Raw genomic sequence first — 15,969 nt, forward strand, 5'->3', positions numbered from 1 at the left:
GGAATCTCTATGACATGGCACATGTTTAGGACTGGGTGTATTCTGGGAAGAACCCTAAGAGGGCCCTAATCTCTCATCTCTGGTTGGCCTTGAGGCCCTGCACAAGCAGCAAATGAAGGCTAAGGCAAAGTTATAAACTGCCTGACAGGGCACTGAAATCACGCCCCTACACACACACACACACACACACACACACAGAGTGTCTTGGCCAAGGCAGGGAGCCTTATTGGATCAATGCGTTGAAGAAAATCTAGCAAAATTATCCTTCAAGAATGAAGGAGAAAATAAGACATCCCCAGATAAACAAAGAGGATCCATTGCCAGCAGACATATCCTCCAAGAAATACCGAAGAGAATCCTTCAGGGAGAAAGGAAAGGACAATAGACAGTAATTCAAATCCACATAAGAAGGAAAGAACACGGGTAAAGGTAAATACATAGGTAAATACAAAAGGCAGAACAAATTGATTTTTGGGACTCTTCTGTTATCCAGTGCGAAAGACAACTGCATGGAAGTGTAATTATATGTGTGTTGACGGACTTATTATGTATAAAGGTGTAATTTGTATGTCAATAAGAGCACAAAAGGAAGGGGGAAGGACAAAGCTATACTATAGTAAATGGTTTTTATATTCAGTTGAAATCAAGTTGATACTATTCCAAGGTAGATTGCATTAAGATATTAATTTGTACCCCCCAGGGCAGCCACCAAGAAAATAACTCAAAATAAAATTAGTAAAAAAACAGACAAGGAGATTAAAATGGTATGTGTTAGGGGAGCCTGGGCGGCTCAGTTGGTTAAATGTCGACTTCGGCTCAGGTCATGATCTCGTGGTTCCTGAGTTCGAGCCCTGCGTCAGGCCCTGTGCTGACAGCTCAGAGCCTGAAGCCTGCTTCAGATTCTGCGTCTGTCTCTCTCTCTCTCTGCCCCTCCCCCCACTCACACTCTGTCTCTCTCTCTCTCTCTCTCAAAAATAAACAAACATTAAAAAATAAATAAAATGGTATTGTTAGATATTAGAAAAATGTCACACAAGAAAGAGCAGAAATTAAGGAACCAAGGAACAAAAAAGACATAAGACATATAGAAAACTACAAAATGGCAGATGTAATTCTTACCTTACCAGTCATTACATTAAACATAAGTAAATTAAGCACTCAAATGAAAAGGCAGATTGATGGAATGGATTTAAGAAAAAACAACATGATCCAGCTCTATGATGCTTGAAAGAGACACAATTTAAAGACACAAATCCGTTGAAAGCAAAAGGATGGAAAAAGACTTACCATGCAGTTAGTAAATAAAAGAGAGCTGGAGAGGCTATACTAATAACAGAAAAAACAGACTTCCAGGCAAAAATCGTTACTAGAGACAAATAAGGACATTTTGTAATGATAAAAGAAGTCCAAACATCTGAAAACATAATTATAAACATATATGTGCCTTAACAAAACAGCACCAAACTGTGTAAAGCAAAAAAGCACTTAAGTGAAGGAATAAACAGCTCAACCATTATAGTTAAAGACTTCAATACTCCACCTTCAATAATGTACAGAATAACTAGGCAGAAGACCAACAAGGAAAGAGAAGACTTCAACAACACTACAAACAATTACACATCTATAGAATACTCCATCCAACAGCAAAATACACATTCTTCTCAAGGGCCAATGGAACATTCTGCAGAATAGATTATATGTTAGGTCATAGAACAAGTCTCAATAAATGTAAAAGGATTGAAACCATACAAAGTACGTTCTTTGACTACAGCAGAATTAAATTAGAAAGGAATAACAGAAAGATATTTGGAGGGGGCAGGGCGCCTGGGTGGCTCAGTCGGTTAAGTTCCACCTCTTGATCTCAGCTCAGATCTTGATCTCAAGGTTTTGAGTGTGAACCCCACCCAGCGTGGAGCCTGCTTAAAAAGAAAGAAAGAAAGAAAGAAAGAAAGAAAGAAAGAAAGAAAGAAAGAAAGAAAGATATTTGGGAAATTTACAAATATGTGGAAATTAACAAACTGCTAAATAGCCAATAGGTCAAAGAAGGAATCACAAGGGAATTTAGAAAGGACTTTTGAGATAAAGGAAAATGAAATAACAATACAGGAAAAGTTATGAGATGCAGCCAAAGCAGTGCTCAGAGGGAAGTTTATATGAAATGTTCAGAATATGCTAACTCATCGAAACAGAAGATTAGTGGTTGCCAGGGGTTGGGTAGACGGAGAAGGGGCTATGACTACTCTCAAGGGTGATGAATATATTCTTGTTCAACTTTGTGATTACCACTAAAGTGCATACTTTAAAAAGGTGAATTTTACAGTATGTGAATTACATCTCAATAAGCTGTTACTAAAAAAAAAAAAATAGTACCTTTGAAAATCCCTTACGCTGACAACTGAATACTGACTATGTGATTCCTGACCATGCCACCCTATACAGCAATATGCACACATCTATGAATAATGTATATAGTAATAGCCAGAATGTAATGATGTGTGCAAACATAAGAAACAGTTTGTGGTAGTTTTGTTCTAGGAATATATTGTGACTGTTGATGAATTCCATTAGATACAAGATCTTTCAGGGTTCTTTATGGTTCTAAAATTCTATAAAATAGAAGTCAAATCATTGCATGTTGTGTTGTATTAGTCAGACCAAAGGAAGAGAAATGAGACAGATGCTGCCGTGTTCATGAGGTCCCTGGGCATTTGGGGGACAATATAGAAGGGCCTTTTTCACCCTGGAGGCCACTTTGAGTCACACCACACTGACCCACTGGGACTTTAGCTCTTGATTATTCATGCAACAAACCCTTCCGTGTAGTTGGTTGGCCGGGGGAAATAATTATAGGAGAAGATTATTTCAGACCTATATTTCAGAGGAAGAGGGGACAGGCCTAGGGATAGCATCGTGAGGAGATTGCACTCGGGATGGGTAAGGTGAGGTGCAGACTATGGAGAGAATCCATAGGACTAGGCTTGGGAATGAACTTCTGTGCTTCTGTCTTCCATCCACTTATTTAGTATTCAAAATATATTTTCTTGCGTGGGTAGAACAATGTTCAGGAAAAGAAATTATCTCAACACTGTTTTTGTTGATCGATATGTAGAAATACAGAAACACACATATTGCTTAACAATACAAATAATTTGCACCTGAAATTCATTTTCTTGGTCCCTTGGAGCCCCACAGAACAAAATGTTTGTAACAAATACAGCTGTGCTGGCGATACTATTGCGTTAGAGAAAACAAAAACTTGGTCTCTGGTCCAAGGAGCTTATAGTCCAAAGGAAGTCAGAGAGGAGTTTTTGAGAAACCTGGCTTCTAGTTTGGGTTTGCTTTTTCCCAAACGTGCCCGGCACTTTGCTGATGCTGTGGTTTTGTTCTTGAAAATGTTGCAATGCCCATTCTCTTCACCAGCCATCAAAAGCCTACCCAGGCTTCAAGGCCCCACTTAAATGTCACCTAGTCTGCAAAACGTTCCCCATCATCCACCCTCCCCCAGTCAGATGCCTTTCTCACCACCCCTCTTTGAGCTCCTATAGTCCTTTTGTTCACTCTTGATTACACTACCAAAATCCATTTAGAGTGGTGTCTGTGATTTAAGGGTCAGGACCCTGCTTTATTCATCAAACTATCTCTCCAAACACTTATAGGATGACAGAAAAAAGGTCTGGAAACATAGAGGAGAACGTACATTTAAATCTGAGCCGAAGTCAGTCACTCCACGAACTGAGCCACCCACACGCCCCAGTTATATTTTCAAATAATATGTCAAATATATTTCCCTTCGATCTCTAGACAACTTTGCAAGCAAAGTGCTTCCAAATTTAAAGGCATGGGTGCAAATCACTAATGTGGAAAAAAAATTTTTTTAAATAAACAAAAGAGTTTCACTCTACGTCTAGGCTTTTTAAACACCTTTAATGTGCTACCTTCTCCAACGTGTTGAATCACACTGGGGTTGTCTTTAACCTCGGCACCCGAGTTTTCTCATTTGTAAAGTGGAAACGCCACTTGCCCCATTTCTCCCACAGTGTTATCATCAGGGCAAATGGGAAAATGACTAGCAAAAGGATGAAGCAGTATAGAAGTGCAAAATGTTGTTCTCATTAACTATCCAAGGATTTACTTTGTGTCCATATTGTAGCACTTGAGTATGCGGACTTTGGCTAACCCCATCACAGCTGCATTAAAGAGGATTCTCCATGAGCTGCTTAAGAGGGGAAGCCAAGAGGCTGATTACAGCTTAGGGCCCTGCCACAGCCATCAAAAGTTACCAAAGGGATGCTGGGACTTCAAGTTTGTTTCCAATTGCGCAGGAGGAAAGTCATGGCCTCAGCCACCTGCTTCCTGTCTCCACCATGACTCACACCTTTCAGGTCCACTTGGATGGATGTTCAGATGAGAACTGCTTAGGCCTACTGCCCAAGGACCTGGACGGTGCTGAGGCTCAGGTAGCTGTGTAAAAGGAGGAGCTAGAAGCTGAGGCCTGAGACCCAGGGGTCTTGAGCCAAGGTCACGAGATACTCTGTAACTTATTCAGAAACACCAGTTCACCCTCCATCATTGGTGGTGTAAGCGCGAGGCTATTGCCTCCTTACAGGATGAACCAATAAGAGACACGCAACATCACTTCCGTGTCAATTCTGCTCCCAATGCGTAATATGGACTTGCTCACAAGGAAACATCGGGCACACCTAAATCAGAGGACATGCTACCAAAGAACTGGCCTGTACTCTCCATTTCTACAACACGCTGTCAAAAAGAAAGACTCGATCACTTTTCAAGATTAAAGAAGACTTAGAAGGGACATACCATACCAACTGAAGGCGATGTGGGATCCCGGATTGGATCTTGGACCAGGAAAAGAATGTCCTTGGGGCAACTGATGAAGTTTGAATATGCGCTGCAGGGATATAATAGTGTTTCACCAGTGCAAAGTTCCTGATTTTGATAACTGTACTGTTGTTATGAATGAAAATGTCCTCATTGTTAGGAAATACACACTGAAGTGTGTAGGGATAAAAGGGTATGATGTCTGCAACGTAATATCAAGCGGTTAAAAAAATGGTAAAGTGTGTGTGTGTGTGTGTGTGTGTGTGTGTGTGTGTGGAGAGAGAGAGAACACAAAAAATAAAGGAAATGGGGCAAAACGTAAACAACAGGTGAGTCTGTGCACAGTATACAGAAGCTTTTTATGTTACTCTCATGACTCTTCCGTAAATTTGAAATGCTATCAAAGAAGTTAAAACATTAGTACGAGGCTCACCAAAATCCAAATGTTTCTGAAAAGTTCACCAACATCCAAAAGCTGGCTCTAGAAAATTCTATAATTTATTACTTAATGGTTGTCTGCGTCACTGTCAGAAAAAACAAAAAGAGTACTTTTAAAAATAAGGGGAGGCACTAAAAAATCCCACAGTGAAGAAAACAGCGAGGCTCTGACCGTGCCGCCCTCCTACAGTTTGTTCTAGTCCCTCAGTGGTTAAATTCATTTGGAGAATCGAGTCGAAACAAAACACCCCCACAACCAGCCTGCAGACCCAACCAGGAGAAATTGTTTAACACGGCCAGCACTCCACCTCAGCACAAATGAACTGAGCACGTCAAATAAATGTGCAAGCAGCCCCTTCCCTTTGGGAAGTACTGATGGAAGGTGCTGGGACAGGTCACACTTCTTGGAAGGACAGTAAGGGCAGAAATGCATAGGGCAAAGCTACAGTAAGAAGCAGGGTAGCATTGGGGCGCCTGGGTGGCTCAGTCAGTTAAGCGTCCGACTTCGGCTCAGGTCACGATCTCACGGTCCGTGGGTTCGAGCCCCGCGTCGAGCTCTGTGCTGACAGCTCAGAGCCTGGAGCCTGTTTCAGATTCTGTGTCTCCCTCTCCGATCCTCCCCCGTTCATGCTCTGTCTCTCTCTGTCTCAAAAAATAAATAAACATTAAAAAAAAAAGAAGCAGGGTAGCATAGGAGCTGCTCACAATTACTGAAAGCTGACGGCAAGAGGAGCTTTTATCCAAGCCACAACCTCCCCGTAATATTAGCTACACAGACAGTTCAGCAGACCCTCTTTTGGGGAAACAAAATAGCTAAGCAGGACAATTAGAAGGCTCTGGTCGGGGTCAATACCAGAGAGTTAAAGGGGTCATTAAAGGAACGGAACAGGAACTAGGAATGACAGGACAGGTAATGGTCAGATTAACCAGGAAATTAAAGCCCTAGTGGAGAGAGAAGAAAATGAAAATGAATGTCAGGCAGCGGTGTGCTGTTAAATGTTTAACAACTGATTTTCGGGGTGGTGGCGTGGGGGGCGGGTGGAAACAATGGCCTTGATTGGCAGTGCTTGCTGATTTCCATAGTGCAAATACTCCCACCACCACTGAGTTCTGGTTACCAACAGGATGTCGCTGAGCACAGAGCTGGGGAAGCGATGTTCACCATCGCCTTTCGTGAGCTAGCATGAACTGGCTCCAGCATACTGCTGGTAACCTGGGTGCCAGTCTTACGTGTGACACTACGTAGCTGTGTCACCCTAGTAGCTTAACCCTCCTGGCTCTTAATTTCCTCCCCTGCAAAATGCCAACCTCACAAGCTTATTGAGAGAATCAAAGGAAACTCATGTATCTCCATCTAAAATCTCTTTCAGCTCTTCAGACCATCTATGGTTCCATGATGGAGTTGGCCACATCGGTGGCTTTTCGCCTTTTACCATCTCAACCCAAGTCTTCTGAGCAGGAAGAAGTCAAAAGAATCCTAGAGGAAGCTGCTCCACGGTGGGGTCATCAGAGCAGAAACCACGTTCGCATCGCCTCAGAGATGAGGTTCAAGGCAGTGACCTCTTCAGATTTTCTATACAGAAGAGACTTCTGGGTGGGAATCTGCTTGGAAAGTGGGGCTGGAGAGTTTACAAAGTTCTATCTTTTAGTGGCATATTTACTTTGAGTGACTTAGATGTGTGAATGGTGCCCAGGGTCAATGCGGCATGTATGTGCCCTCTCTTCCTACGCTGTACCAGAATCTGCCTGGGAGTGAAGAATACACAGTGAAACTAGGGTCTGTTCATATTTTGACGTCCAGCAAATCTGAAGGGAGTAACTCAGTGCTAACTTTCTTTGATGCTGTCTTTCACTTCCACGGACTGGTGCCTGGGGACATATGTTGCCCTCGATGCCCTCTTTGCTATGCCTCTGAATTGGAGCGAAAAGAGCCCAGCTCATCCTCTGAGCCATCATTTGGTGATACCATTAAGTACTAATGGATGTTTGGGACCTTTGTTACCTCTTTTGGTTAAGGGTCAATAGGAGTAGATAAACGTGTTTGGCGGGGGGGGGGGGGGGGAGAGGTGGGTATGTGGGTGGGAGGAATAAATAAAAGTGACCAGAAGCTTGGCCCCTGCTGGGATTCCCAGGTCTTCAAGCTCGAGGACCAGATGAAGGGAAATTCTGGCCTTGGTGCACTGTTGAAGTTGGATGGCGGAGCAAACCCTCACCCAGCCATTCAAAGAAGTCCGAGTGCAAAGGGGTTTAGTAAGGTATAAGAGACATAATACCTTGTGCTTCCGGAGGCTGCCAGGACTGGTGGGCGTGGAGATGGGTGACTGTTTAGACTTGGGGGTGGAGAGCTGGCTGCTGGAGGTCCCGTTTGCTAGCCCAAGGCAAGAGAAAAGGAAGGGATAAGAATCAACAGCATACAAAAGAACCAGTTATCCTTCCCCTCCGAAGACACGAAGAACATTCAAGCAAGGTACACAGACAACCAAGTGATTTGATGAGCGGAACAAAGGTGAAAAGAAACACATTCCTCAGAAAGGCCAGAACTGCAATCCTCAGTTAATTAGATCCTGGAGCAGTGCAGGGCCATAATCCTCCCACCCTTTCCCCTGAGCGCTTCCAATTACAGGGCTCTGGTTCTTTTCAAACCTTTCTCATATTCATTCCCAAGTTTGACCCTAACACCATCTCTGGGAGGTAGTCTGGGAACATAGGATTTCGTTTCAAGGTTACAAGTGAGAAAAAAAGTGAGGCACAAAGCAGATGATGTGGCAGATAGCCAATCTCTCCCCACTGTCTCTTTTTGTTCTCACCTCCCTGCCACCCCACTCTCTTCCCGGCCGCATCCTGGCTGAAAAGAACAGAAGGAAACAAAGACAAAGGGAGCTTACTCAGGAAGAAGAACGGAAAAGAAAGTGGAAGAAGAAAACAGCGTGAGACGTAAAGAAACACTTGGACAGCAAATGGGCGGAGGAGGGAATCAAAAAAAGAAGGAGAGAAAGAGATCAGGAGTGGAGGAGAGGGGACACGGGGAAGACAGAGTCAGATATTAGAAGAAAATAATGAAGACGTTTGAAATCGGGAGAAAGGCACAGAGACAGAGGAAAACAGACAGTGATGGCCAGAGTCAGGGTGCACCCCCATTTCTCTCTAGGCCGACACAATGCTGAAAATGAGGTGGTTTAGTATGCAACATCGTGATGCTCCATCGTGTTGGCAAATGTTGTATATCCCCTTTGCTAATGAGCTTTTTAAATATACCATCATGTAAAAAAAATATGGTGCATGGGATGGAACAATTAAACAGCTTTCGAGTGGACTCATGTTTAGACATCTCATGCTAGAGTTAATTGTTTCTTAAATCTAAGGACCCATATTGTTAATCAGAGATATTCTGAAATGTGCTTTAGAAATAAAGGGATATTTAAAAAATATCCCAAAGGTCTGTGGGGGCAGGGAGAGAGAGAAGGAGGAGGAGAGAAACGAGAAGGAAGAGAAGGCGGGAGGGAGGAAGAGAGAGAATTGAACACGTGAAGCAGGAGAATAGCCTGAGGGCGTTGCTGTTCGTCCCACACACATCGGAAAGCTTAAACTGTTGTATCACGAATATTTCCTGAGGATATACTTTCGCTTCTTCACTTATGGTCACGTTTCCCTAGGTTCTGGAACCTGAGTATCAACTGTAGAGATGGAAGAGACATCAGTGGGGTGGTTGCTGAGTTTATCCAAGAGCAAGTAAGCTGAAGAACGGGCGTGTAGGCATCCGCTGTCTGGCTTGACCTGTATCCTAGTGAATGCATCTCTCACCCACTCACTGAGAGGCCTCTGTCCCTGTTAGGGCTTCCTGGAAGTCATTCATTCATTTAGCCAGTAGCTACGAGGTGCTTTCTCTAAAGCAGGCCAAGTATTAGACATGGGGGTTTCAGAGATGAGAAGTCAGGTCCCGTGGTGAAGCAGGCAAGAATACGGTGGGCTAAGTCCTATGGCAGAGCCATGCAGGGGTAATTCTTAGAGGTGAGGAGAGGCTTTGAAATCAGGGGACTGGGAGGCACACAGGAGGAGGCAACACCTGACAAAAATCTTGAAGGATGACTCTGGAATAACTGGAGACAAATCTATAGAGACCGAGAGTAGTAGAGCAATGGTTGCCAGAGGCTGACCAAGGTCAAGTGGGTAGCTGGGGGGAAATGAAGAGTGTCCACTAACAGGTGCAGAGTTTATTTTAGAGGGGTAAAGATACTCTGGCAATAAACAGTGGAGACCGTCGCACAATTTTGCGGCTGACCTAAAATGCCTTGAGCTGTACATTCTAAATGAGCAAGTACGTATGTGAATTGTATCTCAAAGCCCTTACAAAAAGATGAATTGGAGCTAGAGGGCAGAATGAGTACTCTAGACTTTAGGATTGTACCAGGAGGGGCAAGGACATGGAGGTGTACAAGAATACAGTACCTTTGAAGACGGCAAATAGCTCAAAATGGCTCAAGCACAGGGTGCCAGGGGTGAGCTCCAAGAGATGAGACCAGAGATGGCATTTTAAAACTATTAGTCTAGCTATTGTAGGAAAGCTGGGCTGGGGGGCGGCGGGGGGTGGGTGGGGGTTGGGGTGGGCTGGGGTAAGGGTAGAAGCAAAGGAATTGGTTAGAAGACAATGCAATAGTCCAGGTGAGAGGTGACCGTGACTTAAGGGGGGGGAGGGGAGGGAGAGAAGGGACAACGTGGAAGACAGAGACCTAGAAGACAGTCAAGCCACCTTGTAAGCAACCCCAAGAAGAATGTGACTTGTGCTGGCCAGCACAGACTGTGAGAGCTAGGCTTGGCCAAGGTACTAAGCTTTCTAGTGAATAAGGGAGGCACTGTGGAAAAGGCCAGAGTGTGCGGAGCCACAGTGGGGCCAAGTAATCCATTAGAGGAAAAGGAAGGAGTTACAGCACACTTTCAGTGCCTGAAGGACCTAGCAGGTCCTTCCTAGCAGGCATTTTAAATCGCACCCCGTAGTATTCGAGATAGAGAACAATCTGGGAGATCAGTCTGAGCTGATGTAATACGCGTCTTCCCCAAGATCCCTGCCCTCAGCCGCGGAGGCTAACAGATGTAGGCATCCCCAGGTAAGTTCTGGCATTTTGTTCCACATGATTGATGCCTCCCTTGGCGACAACAGATGGTAGTTCCCCGGCATGTGTCAGTCATGGGACAGCGGTGGTTACTACACTCCCAATGTGCAAACTGTCTCTGTCCACCTACACTCTTCTCTAGCTGAGGATGAGCCTGCCAGTCTTGCCAAAATGTAGAACATCGTGAACCACAAGCATGTCTGCTTGTGAGGCAGTTTCTACCCATTCATTGGCCACAGACCTGCACATACAGGTTCTTGTGCAACTTCTAGTACTTTTCTCAATATCCTCTGAAACTCTCTCACTTAAGAAGTTTAGGGGTAGTGCATAAATACATATTTTATCAATACCTCTCTCTCTATTCCCTGTGTGTGTCTGTGTTTCTTCTCTGCCACTCCCCAGCTAGTCAATCTTAACCTTTATTGTGTCATCCACATTCGACAGGCGTTTTGAAAATCAGTTTCTTAATACTTTAACTGCCACTCACTGCATCGTTGAAAAAATGCACTTTCCCAGACTTCCTGATGGAAAAAAAAAAAAAAAGAAACCAAAGACGGACACAGAGAAATGAAAGAACATAGACACGCACAAGCAAATGTCAATTCCTCACAAGCTGAAGGAGCTCCTGCATTTACAGACTAGATAAAGATACATTCATATGTACATTTCTTCTATGGGTTCTGGGGGGGGGGAATCTGGGAGGGTGCCATTTGATATGGATTCGGGTCAGGTAAAAGAAGGAGCAGGGAAAAACGCAAACAGGGCCTGATGAACTGTGCACTGGCTTACTTTGGCGAATCCACACAGAAGGCCATGACAGTTCATTGTGACAGTGAGTGGCTGGAAATAACTTGGTTGACATCCCTCACTGCCCCTTATTTTTCTTTACTAAATGCCTTTAGCTCTTGTCTCTGAGCTTCTAACTCTCAGCTGCAATTTGGGGATGCACTGGGGGAGACTGTGCCCCCTTTTAGTCGTCTCTCTTCCGCACGTCCCTCCTCGGAACCACCGCGTTGTCTCACTGTTGTCACCTTTTCTTTCCCCATAGTCCGAATTCTTTCATTCCTTTCTTGTCATTGTATGGGTCTGTTTTTTCCCTCTACAACAAGGTACATCACAACTTTGTAGTCTCCTAGGCCATGTTATCAACAAACACCAAGATAATAATTAGTGCGTTTTAAGTATCCGATAGGCCAGGCACTCTGCGGGCACTCCCAACCCACCCCCCCCCAAAAAAAACCCACTTTTAGTTGTATTCTCATTTCCAATGGGGAAAGAGAATCTTGCTCCAGTTAGGGATAGCAAAGTCAGGATTTGAACACAGGTCTCTCTGATCCCAAAGCCTATGTGTGTTTCAGTTTGCTTTCAGTGTTTGCTACGTCACTCTTCCTTTTATAAATGAATTGCTTCTGGAACTCCTCCCCATGACAACTTTCTGACGCAAGAAGGAAGGGGAGGAGAAAAGTTGCTGTAGAGAACAGAGAGATGAGTAGGACAAGGTAGAAGCAGACACCGGAGCTTAGAAAAAGTCTTCTGGACTTTTATTCCACTTATCTAGTTTAGATTAGAAGGTATTTAGCAAGCACTTCCTTTTATTCGCCAAGGAGACTGGGTGTCATAGACAGTGTCAGGAAACAGTAGCAGATAGAGAAGCCAGCATGGCATGTAACTACCTTCAGGCCACAGAGCTCTCTGGGAAGACGGTATCTGTGTCTATTACTCCCCTCAGCTGGTGTCCCTCAGCTACGCAGCACAATGGCGGAGCTTGGCTCGGCATTCAGTCTTATCTCATTAGCTTCTCTGAATCATCGATGCCTGCCCTGGCCCCAGTGCTCATCTTCAAATCCTTGGCTGGGTCAGAATGGAGCAGGACAAATCCAAACAACAGATGGCTGTTCAGGTAACTAGGTTGACTTACCTATTTATAGGAATTTAGCCGTATGGGGGGGAAAGGGGTTCCCAGGAATGGGGAATAAGGTGGGTTGAGTCAGTTTCGAAAGAACAAGGAGAGGGTCCAATTTCTGGCATGGGCAGCCAAGGACAGAGTATGGTCACCAGCCAAGCAGAGGTGATGCTGAGCTCCTAGACTATGGATTTCCTTGTCTGGAGGCTGGACTAGTCCTTGGAAACTGGGATGCAGCTGCGTGGAAGGTGGGTGTAAGTAGCCCCAGGTGTGGCAATTATAGAACTGTTTGGGCTGCGAGTTAGACATGTCATTATACTTTATGGGTTCAAGTTTGGATGGCCAGAAAGGCACAGAAAGAAAAGAGCCAGCTTGGCATCTGCTTTTTACCCAAACTTTGACAGGAGACCAAACTGATAATGCTCATTCACTTAGCTCTGGCTTTTCCTCCCATTCGAATCACAATGCTTGAGCTCAACTCAAAAGCAGCCTATTGGTTTTGGTTGAATGTCTATTTTGAAATATTGCTCACTAAACAAACAAACAAACAAACCCATCTTAAAAAAGCCATGACAGGGGCGCCTGGGTGGCTCAGTCGGTTAAGTGGCCGACTTCGGCTCAGGTCATGATCTTGCGGTCCGTGAGTTCGAGCCCCGTGTCGGGCTCTGTGCTGACAGCTCAGAGCCTGGAGCCTGTTTCAGATTCTGTGTCTCCCTCTCTCTGACCCTCCCCCATTCATGCTCTGTCTCTCTCTGTCTCAAAAAGAAATAAACGTTAAAAAAAAAAAAAAGCCATGACAATAATTTGAGATCCACCTTAATAGTTGCAGTTGTAGGGGGGCCTGGGTGGTGTCGGTTAAGCATCCAATTCTTGATTTAGGCTCAGGTCATGATCTCACAGTTCGTGTGTTCGAGCCCCACGTCAGGCTCTGCGCAGAGCCTGCTTGGGATTCTGTCTTCCTATCTCTCTGCCCCTCCCCTGCTCTCTCTCTCTCTCTCTCTCTCTCTCTCTCTCAAAAATAAATAAACATTAAAAAAAACTTTAAAAATGAAAAAATTGCAGTTGTATTTCTACAACTGTTTTCAAAGCATTTTACCATATATGAATTCACATGATTCTCCTGATAACCTCAAGCAATGATGGCCAGGAATTAATGGTCTCCTTTTAATCATAAGAATATAGAGGTTCAGAGAGAGTAGGACTTGCTTCAAGAGTATAAATTACTTCTCCTCAATGGATATGGCCTCAGGGATTTACTTACAGATTCCTTTCAAAATTGCCTTAAGGTGAGCACATCATATGCCTAATTCCCTAATGCCTTGCAGAGGGAGATCTCAATACACAATTCAGCCACTCCCTCATTTTTTTCTCGTACTGAGATGCTCTAAGCGGTCTTGCGTTCCAGTTCAAATACACCCCGTTTGCTCCCTACATATACAGGGAGTTTTTCTGGTAGGCCATCCAAGTAGAACCAAGGTGGTTTCAGCTTACTTCAGAACAAGGCCAAGACATAGAGCCTGTGGTTTTCACACATTCGTTCCGAAGAGCCCTTGGGATGGGTGTCTGGATGGTCTGGCTCATTGTTTCTCGTCAGTGGAAAAGCTTGTGTCCCTCTCCCCAGACCCATCCATTAGGGAAGCAGAAGCAGTTCTTCACTGATTTGATCACAGCGCTGGTTCCCACGCCAAATTCAATCCTAGGTTGTGAGATACCGGAACTTCAGGAGTTGGAACTTGAATTTTAAATCTATTTCCTACAGAGTCTTGGGCAGCATGCAGTTTGGAATGTTCTAAATAAAAAGAGAAATAAGAATTTTCCCGGTTGCAAAACAAACATGTGTACCCATGCCTGCAATATTTTGACACAGATCAGTTCCCCTCAAGAAGAAGACATCTGTAAGAAGACGGATGGAAGTGCCAGGATTGTTTTCTCAGACTTGATAATGCTGACAACATTTCCTTGCTGTTGAAGGTGGTTCTGCGGAGAACATATTTCTAGCGGAGCAAGCCTATTGTCAGAGTTCGCTACTGGTTTCATGGGGTAGAAACTAGAAAAAAACACAACAACAACTACAGGGCTCTTAATTTGTGGAAAGAGCACACACTTTGGAACCAGTCAAGGTTCCAAATCCTGGCTTAGCCTGGATGTGTGACCTGGCATGTAACCTAACCTCTGTAGGTCTTAGTTACCCCATCTGCAACATTTGAACGATAATAATGCACATCTCAATTATTGTTTTGAGGGTTACATGACAGACTATACATAAAACGCTTAGCTAAGTGCTTAGCATGTAGAAGGGCTTCATAATAACCTCTTCTTCTCTTAATATTACTATTGCCACTACTAGAAATGGAAGGACATGAGTATGCAATATATAGGCACCGAGTTAGGAAATCCCGCTTCTCCGAGGGATGACTTATCAATCTCAACGGGCTGAGGACTTTCTTTGGCTAGCAGGTCAGGCGTTAGAGGATTGAAGCTTTCCCGAGTAAAGCCTATTGCTTTTGCGTTTCTTGCTGTACTTCCAAAAACATAGCCCTTGCCTCTCTGCCCCTCTCTCTTTTACCTTCTCAGCCATTACCATGGGGGTGGTCAATGAATGCAATGTGGAACCACTGAAGGTTCTGCAGTAGGGGGTGACACAATGGAAATGTGTTTTAGGATGAGAGATATGGTGGCACCACCCCAGATGCAAAAGGGGACAGAGATTTGAAAGATGGATGCTACTTAGGAGTCTGTTGAGTAATTCTGGCATCACATGACGACGAAAAGGAAGGGACTTCTGTGTGAGTAATGTGAAGATGTTTCAAAGGTTCGACAACAGCGGCGTATGGCCGACTTGAAGGATTCAAGAGTAGGAAGAATCAAAGATAAAACCAAGGCGTTGGACCCAGGGAACAGAATAGAAGATATTCTATTGCCAGACAGGGAGTTGGGGGTGGGAATGTTTTTGGTCGTTAGGCACATCATATTTGGTACATTTAAGTAGGATCGCCTGGTAGGCATTCATGGGATTAACATCCAGAAGGAAAGTTGGGGCCGGAGATGTAGATTTAACAGCTGCTTCCCTGGACCCTCATATGCTATATTCATCACCATCCGTACTCGTTTGTTCATGCTTCCCCCCTCTGTCAGAAATAATCCAGTTCTGGGGCACTTGGGTGGCTTATTCAGTGGAGCATCTGACTCTTGATTTCAGCTGAAGTTCATGATCCCAGGGTCATGGGATTAAGCCCCGTGTCTCTGGAGAGTCTGTCTCTCTCCCCCTGCCCCTCTCCCCCACTTGTGCTCTCTATATCTTTCTCTCTTTACAATAAAAAAAGAGAAATAATCCATGTCTTTATCAATTGAAATATAACCCTCCTTCAAGCCTCAGTTTTTCCCAGAAGGCTTCCCTTAGCACTTACTGCCTGTATCTCCCATTCACTTGGCATTGAAACAAACCATTACTGTTAACTCATATTTAACACCACGGAGCCATGGTTAAATTGTGGACTGCGAAGCCAGACTTCCTGGATTCAAACCTCAGCTCTAACACCTAGGAGCTGTGCGGTCTTGGGCAGGTCACTTAGCTCTCATACGCTCTAGCTTTCATCAGGGACAACAGCGCCTACCTCATGAGGTTATTATAAAGATTAAATTGGTTAATATGTGCAGAGTGGTTAGCACAGTTGCTTGGTA

General features: G+C 44.4%; 1 protein-coding gene across 5 annotated transcripts in view; it reads right to left on the reverse strand.

The window, feature by feature from the left end:
- Nucleotides 1-15,969, reverse strand: part of DCX (doublecortin) — a 110,149-nt gene that overhangs the window by 6,656 nt on the left and 87,524 nt on the right. For 3 of the 5 annotated variants that reach the window (XM_019824182.3, XM_019824178.3, XM_019824179.3), the window contains exon 6: nucleotides 7,548-7,645. In XM_019824182.3, coding sequence (XP_019679741.1) covers nucleotides 7,548-7,645 — 98 coding nt within the window. The remainder of the gene's footprint in view (nucleotides 1-7,547; nucleotides 7,646-15,969) is intronic. The other 2 variants (XM_019824183.3, XM_019824180.3) reach the window with 1 other exon arrangement.

The sequence above is a fragment of the Felis catus genome, chromosome X (assembly GCF_018350175.1).
Source record: "Felis catus isolate Fca126 chromosome X, F.catus_Fca126_mat1.0, whole genome shotgun sequence".
In the NCBI taxonomy this organism is placed as follows: Eukaryota; Metazoa; Chordata; class Mammalia; order Carnivora; family Felidae; genus Felis; species Felis catus.